Source organism: Mus caroli, unplaced genomic scaffold, assembly GCF_978045245.1.
Source record: "Mus caroli unplaced genomic scaffold, Mus_caroli_1 scaffold_3, whole genome shotgun sequence".
NCBI lineage: Eukaryota > Metazoa > Chordata > Mammalia > Rodentia > Muridae > Mus > Mus caroli.
This window is the reverse complement of record NW_028227258.1, coordinates 142,365,842-142,380,354: the sequence shown is the minus strand read 5'-3', so window position 1 is coordinate 142,380,354 and position 14,513 is coordinate 142,365,842. Positions and strand designations below refer to the sequence as shown.

The following is a 14,513-nucleotide window of genomic DNA, read 5'->3' as shown; positions in this document are numbered from 1 at the left end:
TAAAATTAGGCTGGTCTAGGCCTATGCAATTATGTCCATCTGCCGTGCCTCCTGTTTTAGGTCGTTCTTCTAATGTCACAGCCTTTCCTGTCATAGGGTAACCCTATTGCCACCAGGCCCTGTGTCTTAGGTTGGTCTTTGCATGAGGAAAGTTGCCCGTCTCTGGATACTGCAGTGCTGTGTGTCAATAACTGCTAAATGACCTAGGGCGAACTCTACAAAAGAGGCCAGCCAAAAAATGAATTAGTGGGGAAATCATGATCACCCTATCGTGTGCAATGAGGAAACCTCAGCGATGTGCAAGGGCTGATCAATGATTGTCGAGTCTCTCTCCTCCCAGTGTAATGGATCTATAAATCCGTGGGGTGCAAGAGCAGAGAACTCAGATGCCAACTAATTCTTGAGCATAGATAACCAACCTTCAGGGGAGGCTCCGTTTTCAATGGCTAAAAGTGCCTGAGTCACGTTTTTGTTGGGTTCTGAATTCGCATACCAACCAGAGCATGAACACCAGTCCACAGCATATGGCAGCACCAAACAAAATCACTCCCACCCATTCCTTAAAGTAAGAAAGAGCAGAGGTAAGCCAAGAGGTAAAATTGCCAACAATGATGGATTCTATTCGAGTTCCATTAAGGCTTAAAATCTGGCATTAGATGTAAAGAATTGAAGAAACACCTGAATGCGTCAACGGCATGGTTTCAGGAACACAGAGCTCTTCAGTTTTCACTAGCGGGAGCACCTCCAGCCACAGGAACATCCATGTCCTCACAGCTCCACCTGCCTTGAATTGCTCTGGTCAGCCGCTCCGGGACCTGCAGCTGTTGTCGATGATCCTAAAGAAACAAACTAACAGACCCTCTCTCCCAAACCAATTGAGAGCGCTCCTCTTACCTGATTCAGTGTCTCTTTGTCTCTCTGGAGTTCTACAACACTGTCAACACCGGTGGGCAATGATTTCCATGCCCTTATGGCAATCTGGTTCATCTGCTCAAACACCTGCACTGGATATCCTGTCTGTTGTTGTGCAAAGCGACCTTGACCAAGCAGCATATCCCTATCCCATGCTGGATTTCCTACAGCAACTTTAGCCACCACCTGTTCATTTGTAAATTCAATAAAGAAGGCTTTCCAATCTAAATACTGCCCAGGTGAAAGGCATGCCTTTACCAAGCCTGCCCAATCGGACAGCATCATGCAGTGTCTATTCAAGGCCTCTACTTGAGCCATAATATAGGAGGCCGTACATCCACACGGACTCAGCCAAATTCCTGATTACTTTGAAATCTAGAGGCTCATGGTATCTCTTCCCTGCTTGGTCGGTGAAAATAGGACATCCCAGCAAGGAGAATCTAATCTCTCTCCAAATCTCCGAACAGAAGGTCCGTCTATATTCAGCTGCCTGCCCCTTTAAGAGCTCCATTTGCAATCAGCCCTCAGCAGGGCTTTTTCAGCTGTACCTGACTCCCAGCCACAGTGCTTTTATCACTTTCTGCTGTGCAAATTGAGGCTGCTTTTTAAACAAGTTAAAGGATGGACAGCCAGCAGATAAAGTTTTAACCAATTATATTTTTTCAACATGAAACACAGAACAACCATTCAAACAACAAAACAAAAACAAATATGAATTGACAGACATATGGACAATTTGGTGCACCAAAAACAGACAATAGACAGACAGGGAATAAAACTTGTTGTCTCAAAGGGACACAGATATCCTATCCAAACCTAAAAATATCTCCATAGGAGCCAGAGCAGGACATCTCCCGTTTTTCTTCTGTCCCTAGGAGAGCTCTGAAATAGCTTATTTTCATTTTTTTAAAATTTTTTCTGTGCGCACCTTCTTTTTCATTTCTCTCTGTTTCTGATATGCTTCCCTGGTGCTCCTGCAAAAGTCGTTGCCCTTCCTTAACAGCTAGCTCACATTTCTTGTCCTGGATAGACTGGCCTTAGTCAGCTTCCATAACAGCCTTGTTCCTGCTCTCACTTTTCCTTCTGCCTCCTCTCTCGCTATATCTTTCCTTAACTTTTCCCAACTAGGTAGCGTCAGCGACCCAGTGGGGGCAAACCAAGGGGCAAGTCTATTTAAACTTCGTTCTTTGAGCAAGGCCTGCATTGGCCCCACTAACGCCATAGACTGGCCAGTACCCATACTTGTCCTGGACTAAGGCGTCCTTGAGGTACTCACTTATCTACGTGAGATTCTTAGCCCCAAGGTCGATCCACGAGTTTATCTACACTTGCTTTATGATCTTATGTGCCTGCCAAGCTACCCCCAGCAGATACACTCCCACCCATGTGTCCAGGGCGATGAAAAAGTAAGGCAATAGCATAATATCAAGACTAAGAAAGAAAGAAAGCAACACAACCCCAACGACAATTACTGGACCTACTGAGTAAGAAAGCATACCTCTCAGAGACACACATTAATTTCCTTTCACTTACTGGTACCCCTGTTCCCCAGCTGAAGAGTTCTGAATCCACGCCGGATCCTTCTCAGCAGTCTGTTTTACGGGAACACTTTATTAACCGCTCCTTCCCTCAATGCAGTTCTGAATCCTCCCTGTAGCAGGGGGTCTTCGCTCATGCCTGAAGATGTTTCTCATCCCAGGTTTCAGCACCATTTGTGGGCGCCCGTCTTGCCAGCAAGAGCGACACCACAATAGGATCCTTCTGCACACGTTTATTGGGAGAACATTGATTGCATAGGTGAAAGACCCTGAGCCCAGAAATGGTGCTGCTTATATAGGCCTAGGAGTGACGTGTCCATACCTGATTGGTTATGCTACCAGTACCTCATTAATATGCGTCGGGCCAGGAAGTGACTTGGCAAAAACCTCTTATGCACATGCGCACGTTGGTTGTTTACCCATAATCATGGGCAGTGGCCAGTGGTAGCCAGCGCCACTCTGCAACGGCACATGTGGCTTCCCACACCCTATGCCTTACAGAAGCTTTGCAATTTGATGAGGTCCCATTTGTTGATTCTGGGTCTTAGAGCATAAGCCATTGATGTTCTTTTCAGGAACTCTTCCCCTGTTCCCATGTATTTGAGGATTTTCCCCACTTCCTCTTCCATTAGATTCAGTGTATCTGGTTTTATGTGGAGATCCTTGATCCACTTGGACTCGAGCTTTGTACAGGGAGATAAGAATGGATCAATTTGCATTTTTCTAATGCTGACCAACACTATTTGTTGAAAATGCTATCTTTTTTTCTACTGGATAGTTGTAGCTCCTTTATCAAAGATCAAGTGACCATAGGTGTGTTGGTTCATTTCTAGATCTTCAATTCTACTCCACTGATCTTCTGGCCTGTCACTGTACCAATACCAAGGAATATTTTATCACAATTGCTCTGTAGTACAGCTTGAAGTCAAGGATTCTGATTTCCCCAGAAGTTCTTTTATTGTTGAGAATAGTTTTCCCTATCCTGGGTTTTTTGTTATTCCAAATGAATTTGAGAATTGCTCTGAGTCTATGAAGAATTGAGTTGGAATTTTGATGGGAATTGCATTGAATCTGTAGGTTGATTTTGGCTAGACGGCCATTTTTAGTATATTAATACGGCCAATCCATTAGCATGGAAGATCTTTCCATCTTCTGGGATCTGCTTCGATTTCTTTCTTCAGAGATTTGATGTCCTTGTCATACAGATCTTTCACTTGCTTGGTTAGAGTCACACCAAGGTATTTTATATTATTTGTGACTATTGTGAAGGGTGTCATTTTACTAATTTCTTCCTCAGCCCATTTATCCTTTGAGAATAGGAAAGCTAGTGGTTTGTTTTATTTAATTTTATATCTGGCTACTTTGCTGAAGTTGTTTATCATCTATAGGAATTCTTTAGTGGAATTTTTGGGGTCACTTAAGTATAGTATCATATCATCTGTAAATACTTATATTTTGACTTCTTCCTTTCCAATTTGTATCCCTTTGATCTCCTTTTGTTGTCTAATTGCTCTGGCTAGAACTTCAAGTACTATATTCAATAGATAGGAAGAGGATGGGCAACTTTGACTAGTCCCTGATTTTAGTGGGATTGCTTCAAGTTTCTCTCCATTTAGTTTGATGTTGGCTACTGGTTTGCTGTAGATTGCTTTTACTATGTTTACATATAGGCCTTGAATGTTGAATTTTGTCAAATGCTTTTTGAGCATCTAATGAAATGATCATGTGTTTTTTTTTCCTTTGAGTTTGTTTATGTAGTGGATTACATTGATTTATTTTCATATATTGAACCATCCCTGCATCCCTGGTATGAAGCCTACTTGATGGTGGTGAAAGATCATTTTGATATGTTCTTAGATTCTGTTTGCTTAACTTTTATTGAATATTTTTGCATTGATACTCAATATTGAAATTGGTCTGAAGTTGTCTTTCTTTGTTGGGTCTTTGTGTTGTTTTGATATCAGCCTAGCTGTGGCTTCATAGAATGAATTGATTAGTGTTCTTCTTTTCTAATTTGTGGAATAGTTTGAAGAGTATTGATATTAGGTCTTCTTTGAAGGTCTGATAGGATTCTCTACTAAACCAATCTGGTCCTTGGCTTTTTTTTTTTTTTTTTTTTTTTTGAGGGGGCGGGGAGACTTTTAATGACTGCTTCTATTTTTTTAGGGGTTATGGAACTGTTTACATGGTTTATCTGATCCCACTTTAATTTGGTACTTGGTATCTTTTTAGAAAATTGTCCATTTCATCCAGATTGTCAAGTTTTGTTGAAGTACAATGTGATGATTTTTTTTTTTAATTTCTTCACTTTCTGTTGATATATCTCTCTTTTCATTTCTGATTTTGTTAATTTGGATACTCTTTGTCTCTGTACTCTCTGGTCAGTCTGGCTAAGGGTGCATCTATCTTGTTGATTTTCTCAAAGAACTAACTCCTGGTTTTGTTGATTCTTTGTATAGTTCTTTTTGTTTCTACTTGGTTATTTCAGCCCTGAGTTTGATTATTTCCTGCCTGTCTACTCCTTTTGGGTGTATTTGCTTCTTTTTTTGTTCTAGAGCTTTCAGATGTGTTGTCAAGCTGTTAGTGTATGCTCTCTCCAGTTTCTTTTTGGAGGCATTCAGAACTATGAGTTTTCTTCTTAGCACTGCTTTCATTACATCCCATAAGTTCGGGTATCTTGTGCTTTCATTTTCATTAAACTTAAAAATTTTTAATTTTTTTTTTATTTCTTCCTTGACCAAGTTATCATTGAGTAGGGCAATGTTCAGCTTCCATGTGTATGTGAGCTTTCTGTTGTTTTTGGTGCTATTGAAGACCAGCCTTAGTCTGTGATGGACTGATAGGATACATGGGGTTATTTCAATCTTCTTGTATCTGTTGAGGGCTCTTTTGTGACCAATTATATGGACAGTTTTGGAGAAGGTACCATGAAATGCTGGTAAGAAGGTATATTCGTTTTATTTAGGATGACATGTTCTATAGATATTTGTTAAATCCATTTGGTCCATAACTTCAGTTAGTTTCACTGTGTCTGTTTAGTTTTTTTTCTGTGATTTGTCCATTGATGACAGTGGGGTGTTGAAGTCTCCCACTATTATTGTGTGAGGTACAATGTGTGTTTTGAGCTTTATTAAAGTTTTTTTAAATGAATGTGGATATGTGCTTACATTTGGATTTTCAGAATTAAGAGCCCTTCTTGGTAGATTTTTTTTTCTTTGATGAGTATAAAGTGTCCTTCCCTATCTTTTTTTTGATAACTTTTGGTTGAAAGTTGATTTTATTTGATATTAGAATGGCTACTTCAGCTTGTTTCTTGGGACCATTTGCTTGGAAAATTGTTTTCCAGCAATTTTCTCTGAGGTAATGTCTGTCTTTGATACTGAGGTGTTTAGTGAGTTATGTCCTCCTTAAAGTCCTCTATCATCATTATGAGATGTGATTTTAAATCAGTCTTGCTTTTCTGGTGTGTTGGAGTTTTCAGGGCTCGCTGTGGTGGGAGAACTGGGTTCTGATGATGTCAAGTAGCCTTGGTTTCTATTGCTTAGTTCTTCCCCTTGCCTCTCACCATCTAGTTATCTCTGGTGTTAGCTGTCTCTGTGGCTTGTCCCTCCTGCAAGCCCATGGGTCAGTACTCCTGGGAGACCAGTTCTCTCTGGGTGAATTTCTGTATGTAGAACTGTGGCATAGTGTCAACTCTGGGGTGTAGACAGAAACCTGAAGGATCTTGTCTCCCACTGTGTCCTGATGGCTCTGAGTAGTTCCCTCTTCAGCCAGAAATTTGAGCAGAAGTGGTGGTCTTACCTGTGCTGACAGGCATGTCAGCACTCCTGGGAGACCAGCTTTCTCCCAGTGGCATTTGAACATGGAGAGCTGTGGCACAGAATTATCACCGAGAGTGGACAGAACCTGCAAGGATTCTGTTCCAGGCTGCTCCTTGGTTCCTGTGTCCTGATGGTTCTGGGCGGGTCCCTCTGAGCAGAAGTGGTGGTCTTACCTGTGCTCACAGGCACATCAGCACTCCTGGGAGACCAGCTTTCTCCCAGTGGTATTTGGATATGGAGTGCTATGGCACAGGATTGGCTCCTGGTGCAGGCAGAAACTAGAAGGCATGTTATTTCACTGTTAAGAATCATTTGATAATGAGGCATGTATGTTCCTGACAGCTTTCCCATTCTCTTTTTAAAAAGAATTGAGTATCTTCACCTCCAGGTGAGGTTATTTATTATGGTAAGGTAGCCACAGGGCAGAATTGGCCTATGTTAATTGTAGAAATAATACTGTCTGGGGAAATGACACACTGTGTGGGATGGTCAATTGCTAAGCTCTACTAAGTCAGTGTAAGCTAGTCCTTCATGTAGTCTGCTTTGCAAAGGTCTGTTAGATGATAACGGGCCAGAAGGCTGAAGACTGGTGCTCTGATGTTATTACTAGGAATTAGGGAACTATTCAAGCAGTCTGCTGTCTCTACAATTTGTTTAAGTTTTAGAAGTTAAGTGTGGGGCTTCCTATTACTCAGGTGATATTTAATTCATTCTCAGATTTCTGAGTTGAAAATTAACTATAGTCCCATAGGCAAACAATTGTTTAACCTTAAAGATACGATATAGAAGTAAAAACATAGTTTTCAGATGGTGTTACAGGCTACAGGGATAGAATTATAACTATTTAAGTTAGGAATGATGATAGAGTACTTTATTTAATTGATCAATATGGTGTACTAGATGCTAATGGTATAACATGCTTTTTAATTTATATGATAGTTATAGTTCTGTTAAGTTTATGACTTAGAGAAGAGGTTTTGGGTTTTGTTTTTTTCTTTTTAAAATTGAACAGAAAAGTTGAGATGTAGAGGCTGGATCTGATGCTTTGATCTGGAATGTGCGTTTACTGGCACTGAAGGTCATTGACCCCAGTTGAATTTTGATCTATCCGCAAAGATGCCAATAGCAAATGGCTGCACATGGGATGGGACACTGAGAGTTTCTCAGGTAGGATGCAGAGAGAGTATCAGAAGGCTGGGGAAGAGAAGAAGGGAATAAAGTAGTAGAGAGAAAAAACCAACCAGAAATGTGAGTTTCAGGGTAAGTGGCTTCTGACCACTTCCCTGACTGGGCCTGGGATAGCAGGGGAAGGATTAGGAGTGCCCAGTTAATGAGTAGCTAAGGCATTTCAAGATTAACTTTGTGTGTGTGTGTGTGTGTGTGTGTTTTCTAATCACAGATCTGAGAAAGCTCATGGGTCGGTGTTATTGTGATACTGGATAGGAACTCAAAAGTAGTAGACAAAACTTCACACTACAAACTAGCAGAATCACAAGTCTGAGTTCCTTGAGAAGCTCAGTCTTTGCCCATTTTTCATGTGCATGCATTTCAGCTCCTCCTGCTGTTTGGTGCTGTTGCATCAATAAGAGTCTCTGGAGTTGTAAACATGATACAAGTCTCTGTGTAGTGGTACTGGGTAGGATTCGCTAGTATAAGAGAGAAAGTTGTTTGGGTTATTCTATTTCTTTAAACAATGTTGAAATGTTTAAATAAATTACCCAACTACCATGGTTAAAAAATGAAGTGCAGACACTTCAAACTCTTGCCACCTTCAGTATTTGCTGCCAGCTAGAGAAATCACAAATGGGTTCTTCTGTCTGTCTTAAAGTACCCTCCCCGTTTGAAACTGGGAGGACTGTGATGCTCTGGAAATCAGCCAACATTAAAGAGCTTATCCTCGAGACAGTTTGGCACTTCCTTGAATTTTAGCCTTTGAGACAATAAAACTGTACCAGTGAAACACTATGAGGCATCATTTCCTCTTCCCTCCCATATTCCCATTACAAACTTCACTGTGTAAAATTTTGAACAAAAGCCTAAACTGCAGCCAGTCATTTCTGAACACTCTGGGAAAGCAGATCAAAATACAAGTGCTAAATTCAGTTTTTTCTCTTCTATGCTGAAGCCAATAGAATAAATCCAAACAAAACTGTTGAGGTAAACACTAACAAGCTCTTATGAATTAACGGCTTCCTTTTTATGGAAAGAGGTGGAACAGAGTATGAAAAAGAGAGAGGTTTTATAGAGTTGACCTTGGAGCTAAAGAACATGATTCAGAGCACAGAGAAATGTTGATTGCTTAGCTGTTATTGCTAGTCACCTGAACAGAACTCCAATAGACTCACAACCATATGGTTCTTGCTTCCTCCAGGATCTAGAAACATGTATTATATATACTGCTCAGCATTCATCACATCTGCCACTCCAGGAAAAGGGACCAAGAGAGATGGAAATTCATCCTCCCTCTTTTTGCACCCTCATTCAATGTCCTTTTCCCTACAATGAGAGTAATCAATGTCTAAGAACAGTGAAAGGGAAATATCACTAGAAACCTGTGATGCACTGGAGACTTGACTTAGTGGTTAAGAGCACTGACTGGTCTTCCAGAGGTCTTGAGTTCAAATTCCTGGAAATACATGGTGGCTCACAACTATCTGTAATGAGATTAGATGCCCTCTTCTGGTCTGTCTGAAAACAGCTACAGTGTACTTACAATAAATAAATAAATAAATAAATAAATAAATAAATAAATAAATAAATCTAAAAACAAAGTAAAGAAAAAGAATCCTGTGATGCTTCATACAAAGACATCATAGAACATTAAGGCACCAGTACAGAGTAGTGGAATGAATGAGCAGCCCAGGACTGTCCCCAACAAGGTGGCTCAAAGTGTCCCTTCAATGTTTAGCTGCCTGACCCGTCCAGCAGGTCCAGTTATTCAAGGGTCTCGAGGGGACTTTCTCCTAAGAACCAAATGGGGGGTAGAGAGAGACGAGGGCCTTGTGCGAACAACATGGGACCTTTCTGAATTGCATCAAAGCCCCAGTGTATTAGTCAGGCCCGAGGTTTAAATGCACAAGCAAAAGGGAAAGTGCCTTTCAGCAGGAGGAATGGGGCGGAGGAAATGCACCTCAGCAGGAGGGATGGGGCAGCAGAAAAAAAGGAAGTACTTCTCAGCAGGAGGGATGGGACACCAGAAATTTTTCTTTTGGCGACTACACGGGGAAGCAGGAACTTGGTGGTATCAGGGTACATCTTAAGGCCAGGACATCTGGCGCTGATTTAGGGCTGGAACAATTTGTGGTTGTTCTCGGAGTGGTGGCCCGCTTTTGACTCCCTTTTCTTCTCGGGGGGGGGGGGGGGGGGGGGGCGGTGGGGGAGGCCCAATTCAGAGATCAGGACAATTGTGTTGTCTTAATGGCTCCCAACAGCTGCCAAGATTCAGTAAGGTGTGTGTGTGTGTGTGTGTGTGTGTGTGTGTATGTGTGTGTGTGTGTGTGTGTGTGTGTGTGTGTGTGTGTGTGAACTGAGAATGTCTTTCTATATCTAATATTTAAAATACTATGTGCAGAAACACATAGAGTTAACACATAGAGCTAGGCAAGTTGCAGGGACAATGAACCTATCAGAGAAGAACCACGGAGCCTGGGAAAGTGAACAGGAGGGGAATTGACATAGTTTCAGGCATTTTTATACCTTCCCCAGCAAAGTCAGAAACATAAAATTTAATTTAGAAACATAAAAGAGCAAGAAATGGAAATGGGACACATTTGAAGGGATGAATATTGATACAAGAAATATTTAGTATAGTCTGTTTGTCATTCCTGCAGATAAGATAGTGAATGGTGTTCCACATGTCAGGCAAGGCAGGGGAGTCATAGTATGGACCTCTACAAAGCAGTTTTATCACTGAGTTAGTGAAGCAGTTTCATTAAGGCAGTATTTGCAAAGATCTTGGGACCAAAATGTGTATTCAAGGAAGGGCTCAACCCATCAAAATGAAATATGATCAGAAGGGGTGGTAGAGTGCCTTGACAATCTGCCCAAGAAGCACCAAGTACCAGGAACAGCTATGAGAGAGGGAAAGGAGTCAAGAGAGAACCTCAGAGACTTGGAGGGAAACACAGGTATACTCTGAAGAGAGAGGAACTTGGGACATGATGCTAAGTGAAAGAAGCTAGGGTAGAAAAAACAAGTGTACCGTGTTTCCAGTCAGATAACACAGTTCAGAGCGGTTGAATTCATGAAGGAGGAAACAGGTCGGTGGTCGCCAGGACACAGGGCAAAGGGTGAGTAACAAGCAGCCCCACTGACTCCTGTTTTGGTCCAAGGAGATATTTGCCAACTAAATAGAGATGGTGAATTGTACATTTATTTTCTGAACCCCACACCCTCATGAGAAGCACAGCTTTTTTTAATTTTTTTTATCACTATTGCTCTGTAGTACAACTTGAGGTCAGGGATGGTGATTACCCCAGAAGTTCTTTATTGTTCAAAATTGTTTTGGCTATCCTGGGTTTTTTGGTTTTCCATATGAAGTTGAAAATGGCTCTTTGTATGTATGTAAAGAATTGTGTTGGAATTTTGATGGGGATTGCACTGAATCTGTAGATTGATTTTGGTAAGATGGCCATTTTCACTATTAATCCTGCCAATCCATGAGCAGGTAGATCTTTCCACCTCTGGAGATCTTTGATTTCTTTCATCAGAGACTTGAAGTTCTTCTTATACAGATCTTTTACTTGTTTGGTTAGAGTCACACCAAGATATTTTATATTATTTGTGGCTATTGTGAATGGTGGTGTTTCCCTAACTTCTTAGTTTATCTTTTGTGTAGAGGAAGGCTACTGATTTGCTATTTGATTTGTGTGTGTGTGAGTGTGAGTTAATTTTCTATGCAACACCTTTGCTGAAGTTGTTTATCAGCTGTAGGAATTCTTTGGCAGAATTTTGGGAATCACTTATGTATACTCTCATACCATCTGCAAATAGTGATACCTTGAATTTTTCCTTTCCAGTTTGTATCCTCTTGACCTTTTGTTGTCTAATTGTTCTGTCTAGAACTTCAAATACTAAGTTGAATAGATAAGGAGAGAGTGGGCAGCCTTGTCTTATCTCTGATTTTAGTGGGATTTCTTCAAATTTCTCTCCATTTAATTTGATGTTGGCTTGTTGGTTTGCTGTATATTGCTTATATTATGCTTAGGTATGTGTCATGAATTTCTGATCTCCCCAAGACTTTTAACTTAAAGAGGTGTTGGATTTTGTCAAAGACTTTTTCAGCTTTTGAATGATTTTGTTTGTTTATATAGTGGTTTGTTTATATGGTGGTTAGGGCGGGGCTCCTGTGTCCCAGGTTAGAGCAGGTTTCCTGTGTCCTTGGTTTGAGCAGACCTCCTAGGAGACAGGGAGGCTGTGGGGTCCAGGGCTAGACACACCACTCTGCCACAAGTTTAGGTGGGTATGCAGATTGGAAGGGCAATCACATTTCTACTTTCAATCAGCCTCACTTTGCTTCACATTTGGATCATTCTAAAATTCATTCTCTATGCCACAGGCCCTATTTTGTCTAGATTTCATTTTGTGGGTTTCATTTATTTATTTTCACCATTATAATATTCTGAAATAGCATCTCATAATTTAGTATCCATTCTACTGCTGATGATTGAGTAGACTCCACTTTGTTTTGGATTACAAACAAGTGATAAGAATGATCTTGTACTTAAGTCTTGGTGCATGAGTGCTAAGGGGTATTTGTGATTATACACAGGAATGGAATCCCATAGGCAAAGGGTATTCACATCTACAATGTAATAAGTAGCACCAAGCAGTTCTGAAAAACTGAAGGGTTAATTTATATTCCCACTAAGAGTTAATGTTAGTACAGAAGCTCACATTCTTGCTGACTCTTGACATTGATTGACTGAAAATCAATCTAGTCTAGTGTGGGGCCTATGGCATAGTGCCATGGCTCTAATTTTTGTCTTCATTTAGTGGTAAGGTTAAACACTTATATGCAAGTGTGGTGCATGTACATGTGTGTATAGGTGCAATACATGTGTATGTACACATGTGTGGAGGGCAAAGGCTGGCCTAGTTAAATGGCTCCTGAGGAATACCACCTAAGGTTATCTTCTGTCCTCCACACACACTTGTCCACACAATCATGTATACCCACATAAACAGACACCTGCACACAAATGCACAACACCATCAAAGATAGAAGCAAGCAAAAGAAGAAAGAGATATTAATTTGCAGGGGAATCCAGTTGGTTCTTGGATCTTGAGGATTTGAATATTACTTTCCTTTTTAAAACATGTCTTCCTGCAAAGAATGTTATAGACATAGGCTAAGTCTTAACATTCTGTTCTTCATACTTATTAATCTCCTATCATATTTTCTTTTTGTGTCTGTGTTACATTCTGAATAATTTCTTCAAATAGGTCTGCTACTTCATGAATTCTCTTTTTAGCTTTTAAAAACTCTTTAGTTTTTAAAATGTAATTTCAGATACTTCAATCACTAGGATTTTGTTCATTTCAATATCTGATATCTTTAAATACATATTTTTTGTACACTTGTATTTAATAAATGCAAAAATGGAAGCATCTCTGAATCTTATCTCATCTTTTGTTGTTACTCTAGGGGTTTCACTCACTATACATTGTTTCTCTGTCTCTTTCTGTAAGTGTGTGCGTGTCTGTGTGAATATGTGCATGTGTGTTTTCTATGGGCTCAGGTTTCTTGCAATTTTATAGGGACTCCTTAGTGCTAGGTTGAATGTGAAGTCATTAATTTCTGCTAGGTTCCTGAGAGTATAGCTTGTACCGAATAACTGTATGGTGAATGATTATCTTGGTATCTGATAGAAGACATGGATACTGAAAAGACATTGGCTGACAATTCGTGTGCTTATTGGTTTGTCTTCAAACATTTTTAAGGAAGCTTCCTCAGCCTAGCACCAGAGAAGAACTTCATATACACTTAAGAGGGAGTGTGGCTACCTTGGACACTACTTATGTGTTAAACTTCCCCTTAGGTTCTCCACCAAAGCAAGCCCTAGGCTGTAACTTCTGCTCCAGCAAGAGGCAAGCATACATTTATGAACGACAAAACTCTAGGACTCATCCTCCATATAGATGTTTTTATTTCATATTTGTAGTTTCCATGGAAAATGGAACAATGAGCAGAGTGCAGCCTAGATTTAGTTATAGTCCTCTAACTTGCAGAATGGATTCAGGTAATATCTCATAAGCATGCTGGTTATTTCACCAAAACACTACCATTTGCCTCATTATCAAAGGAACAAGGTTTAAAAAAAAGTTTGATTATTGTTTCTTTGTGTTTTCCTCCCCAGATATGGACTTTCCAGTTGTTCTCCAGCCTACAAATACAAATGAGAAAACACAGCTAATCAGAGAAGGATCTCGAAGTTACTGCACAGACTCTTAATGTTGGGCCCGTGGAGGGTCCACAGCTCCTCTCTTTGGTTCAGCCATGTCTCTGGGTGGTCATCGGGGAAGTGCAAACATGAAATGCTGTGAACATATTCACATTTGTATTTTATTTTTAGGTTAAGGGGAAGATGATTGCTACATAATTTTCTCAGACTTTCTCTTTGAGTAGAATCCTAATCAAAGCATTCAGTTTGATGAATAAAGGCCTGAAGAGTTATTTTATGCTGATTTCATGAGGTACCAGGGTGGCAGTGGACAGTCATTATGAGTCTGATCTTAAGATGAGCCAGATGTTATTTCTTATAGACTAAAGTTGTACTATTTTAGAAGAAAAGACACTTTTTCTCCCTTAACTAAACACAATAGTCCAGACTTGCCACAAATGTCATAAGCAAAGCACTTAGAGCAGTTGAGAAGGAATTTGTGTTTGTGGAGCTCTTTGTTGATATTTAAAGTGGTAACAGAAATATGATCTAAAGGAGACATGACATTTACTGAAAAATGTTGAGTAAAAACAGGAGTGGCTTGGTTTAGTGCATGCTTGGTTTAGATTGGCTTTAAAATGACAAAAACATTCAACCTTAGTTAATTCTTAGAACTAAGCCAGTTAGATAATCAGCATGAACATGACCTAGCTAGCCCCAAACAGTACCCTGCCATTTTCTTTGTAAAATGATCTGTATATAACCTGGCTGGATGAGTCAGCTGAGAAGAGAAACACAGGAAGTAAGGGGTGCATCTTTAACGTCTGAAAAGCTGCACTGAAAAGCACAGCGCCCGTTTT

At 40.3% G+C, this 14,513-nt stretch overlaps 1 protein-coding gene across 4 annotated transcripts in view; it reads left to right on the top strand.

Annotated features, from left to right (window-relative positions):
- The window catches only part of Dnajc5b (DnaJ heat shock protein family (Hsp40) member C5 beta), a 102,459-nt gene extending 88,482 nt beyond the window's left edge, over window positions 1-13,977 (top strand). For all 4 annotated transcript variants that reach the window (XM_021158367.2, XM_021158366.2, XM_085835358.1 and 1 more), the window contains exon 5: window positions 13,630-13,977. In XM_021158367.2, coding sequence (XP_021014026.1) covers window positions 13,630-13,724 — 95 coding nt within the window. In that variant the 3' untranslated portion in view covers window positions 13,725-13,977. The remainder of the gene's footprint in view (window positions 1-13,629) is intronic.
- Window positions 13,978-14,513: the final 536 nt, after the last annotated feature.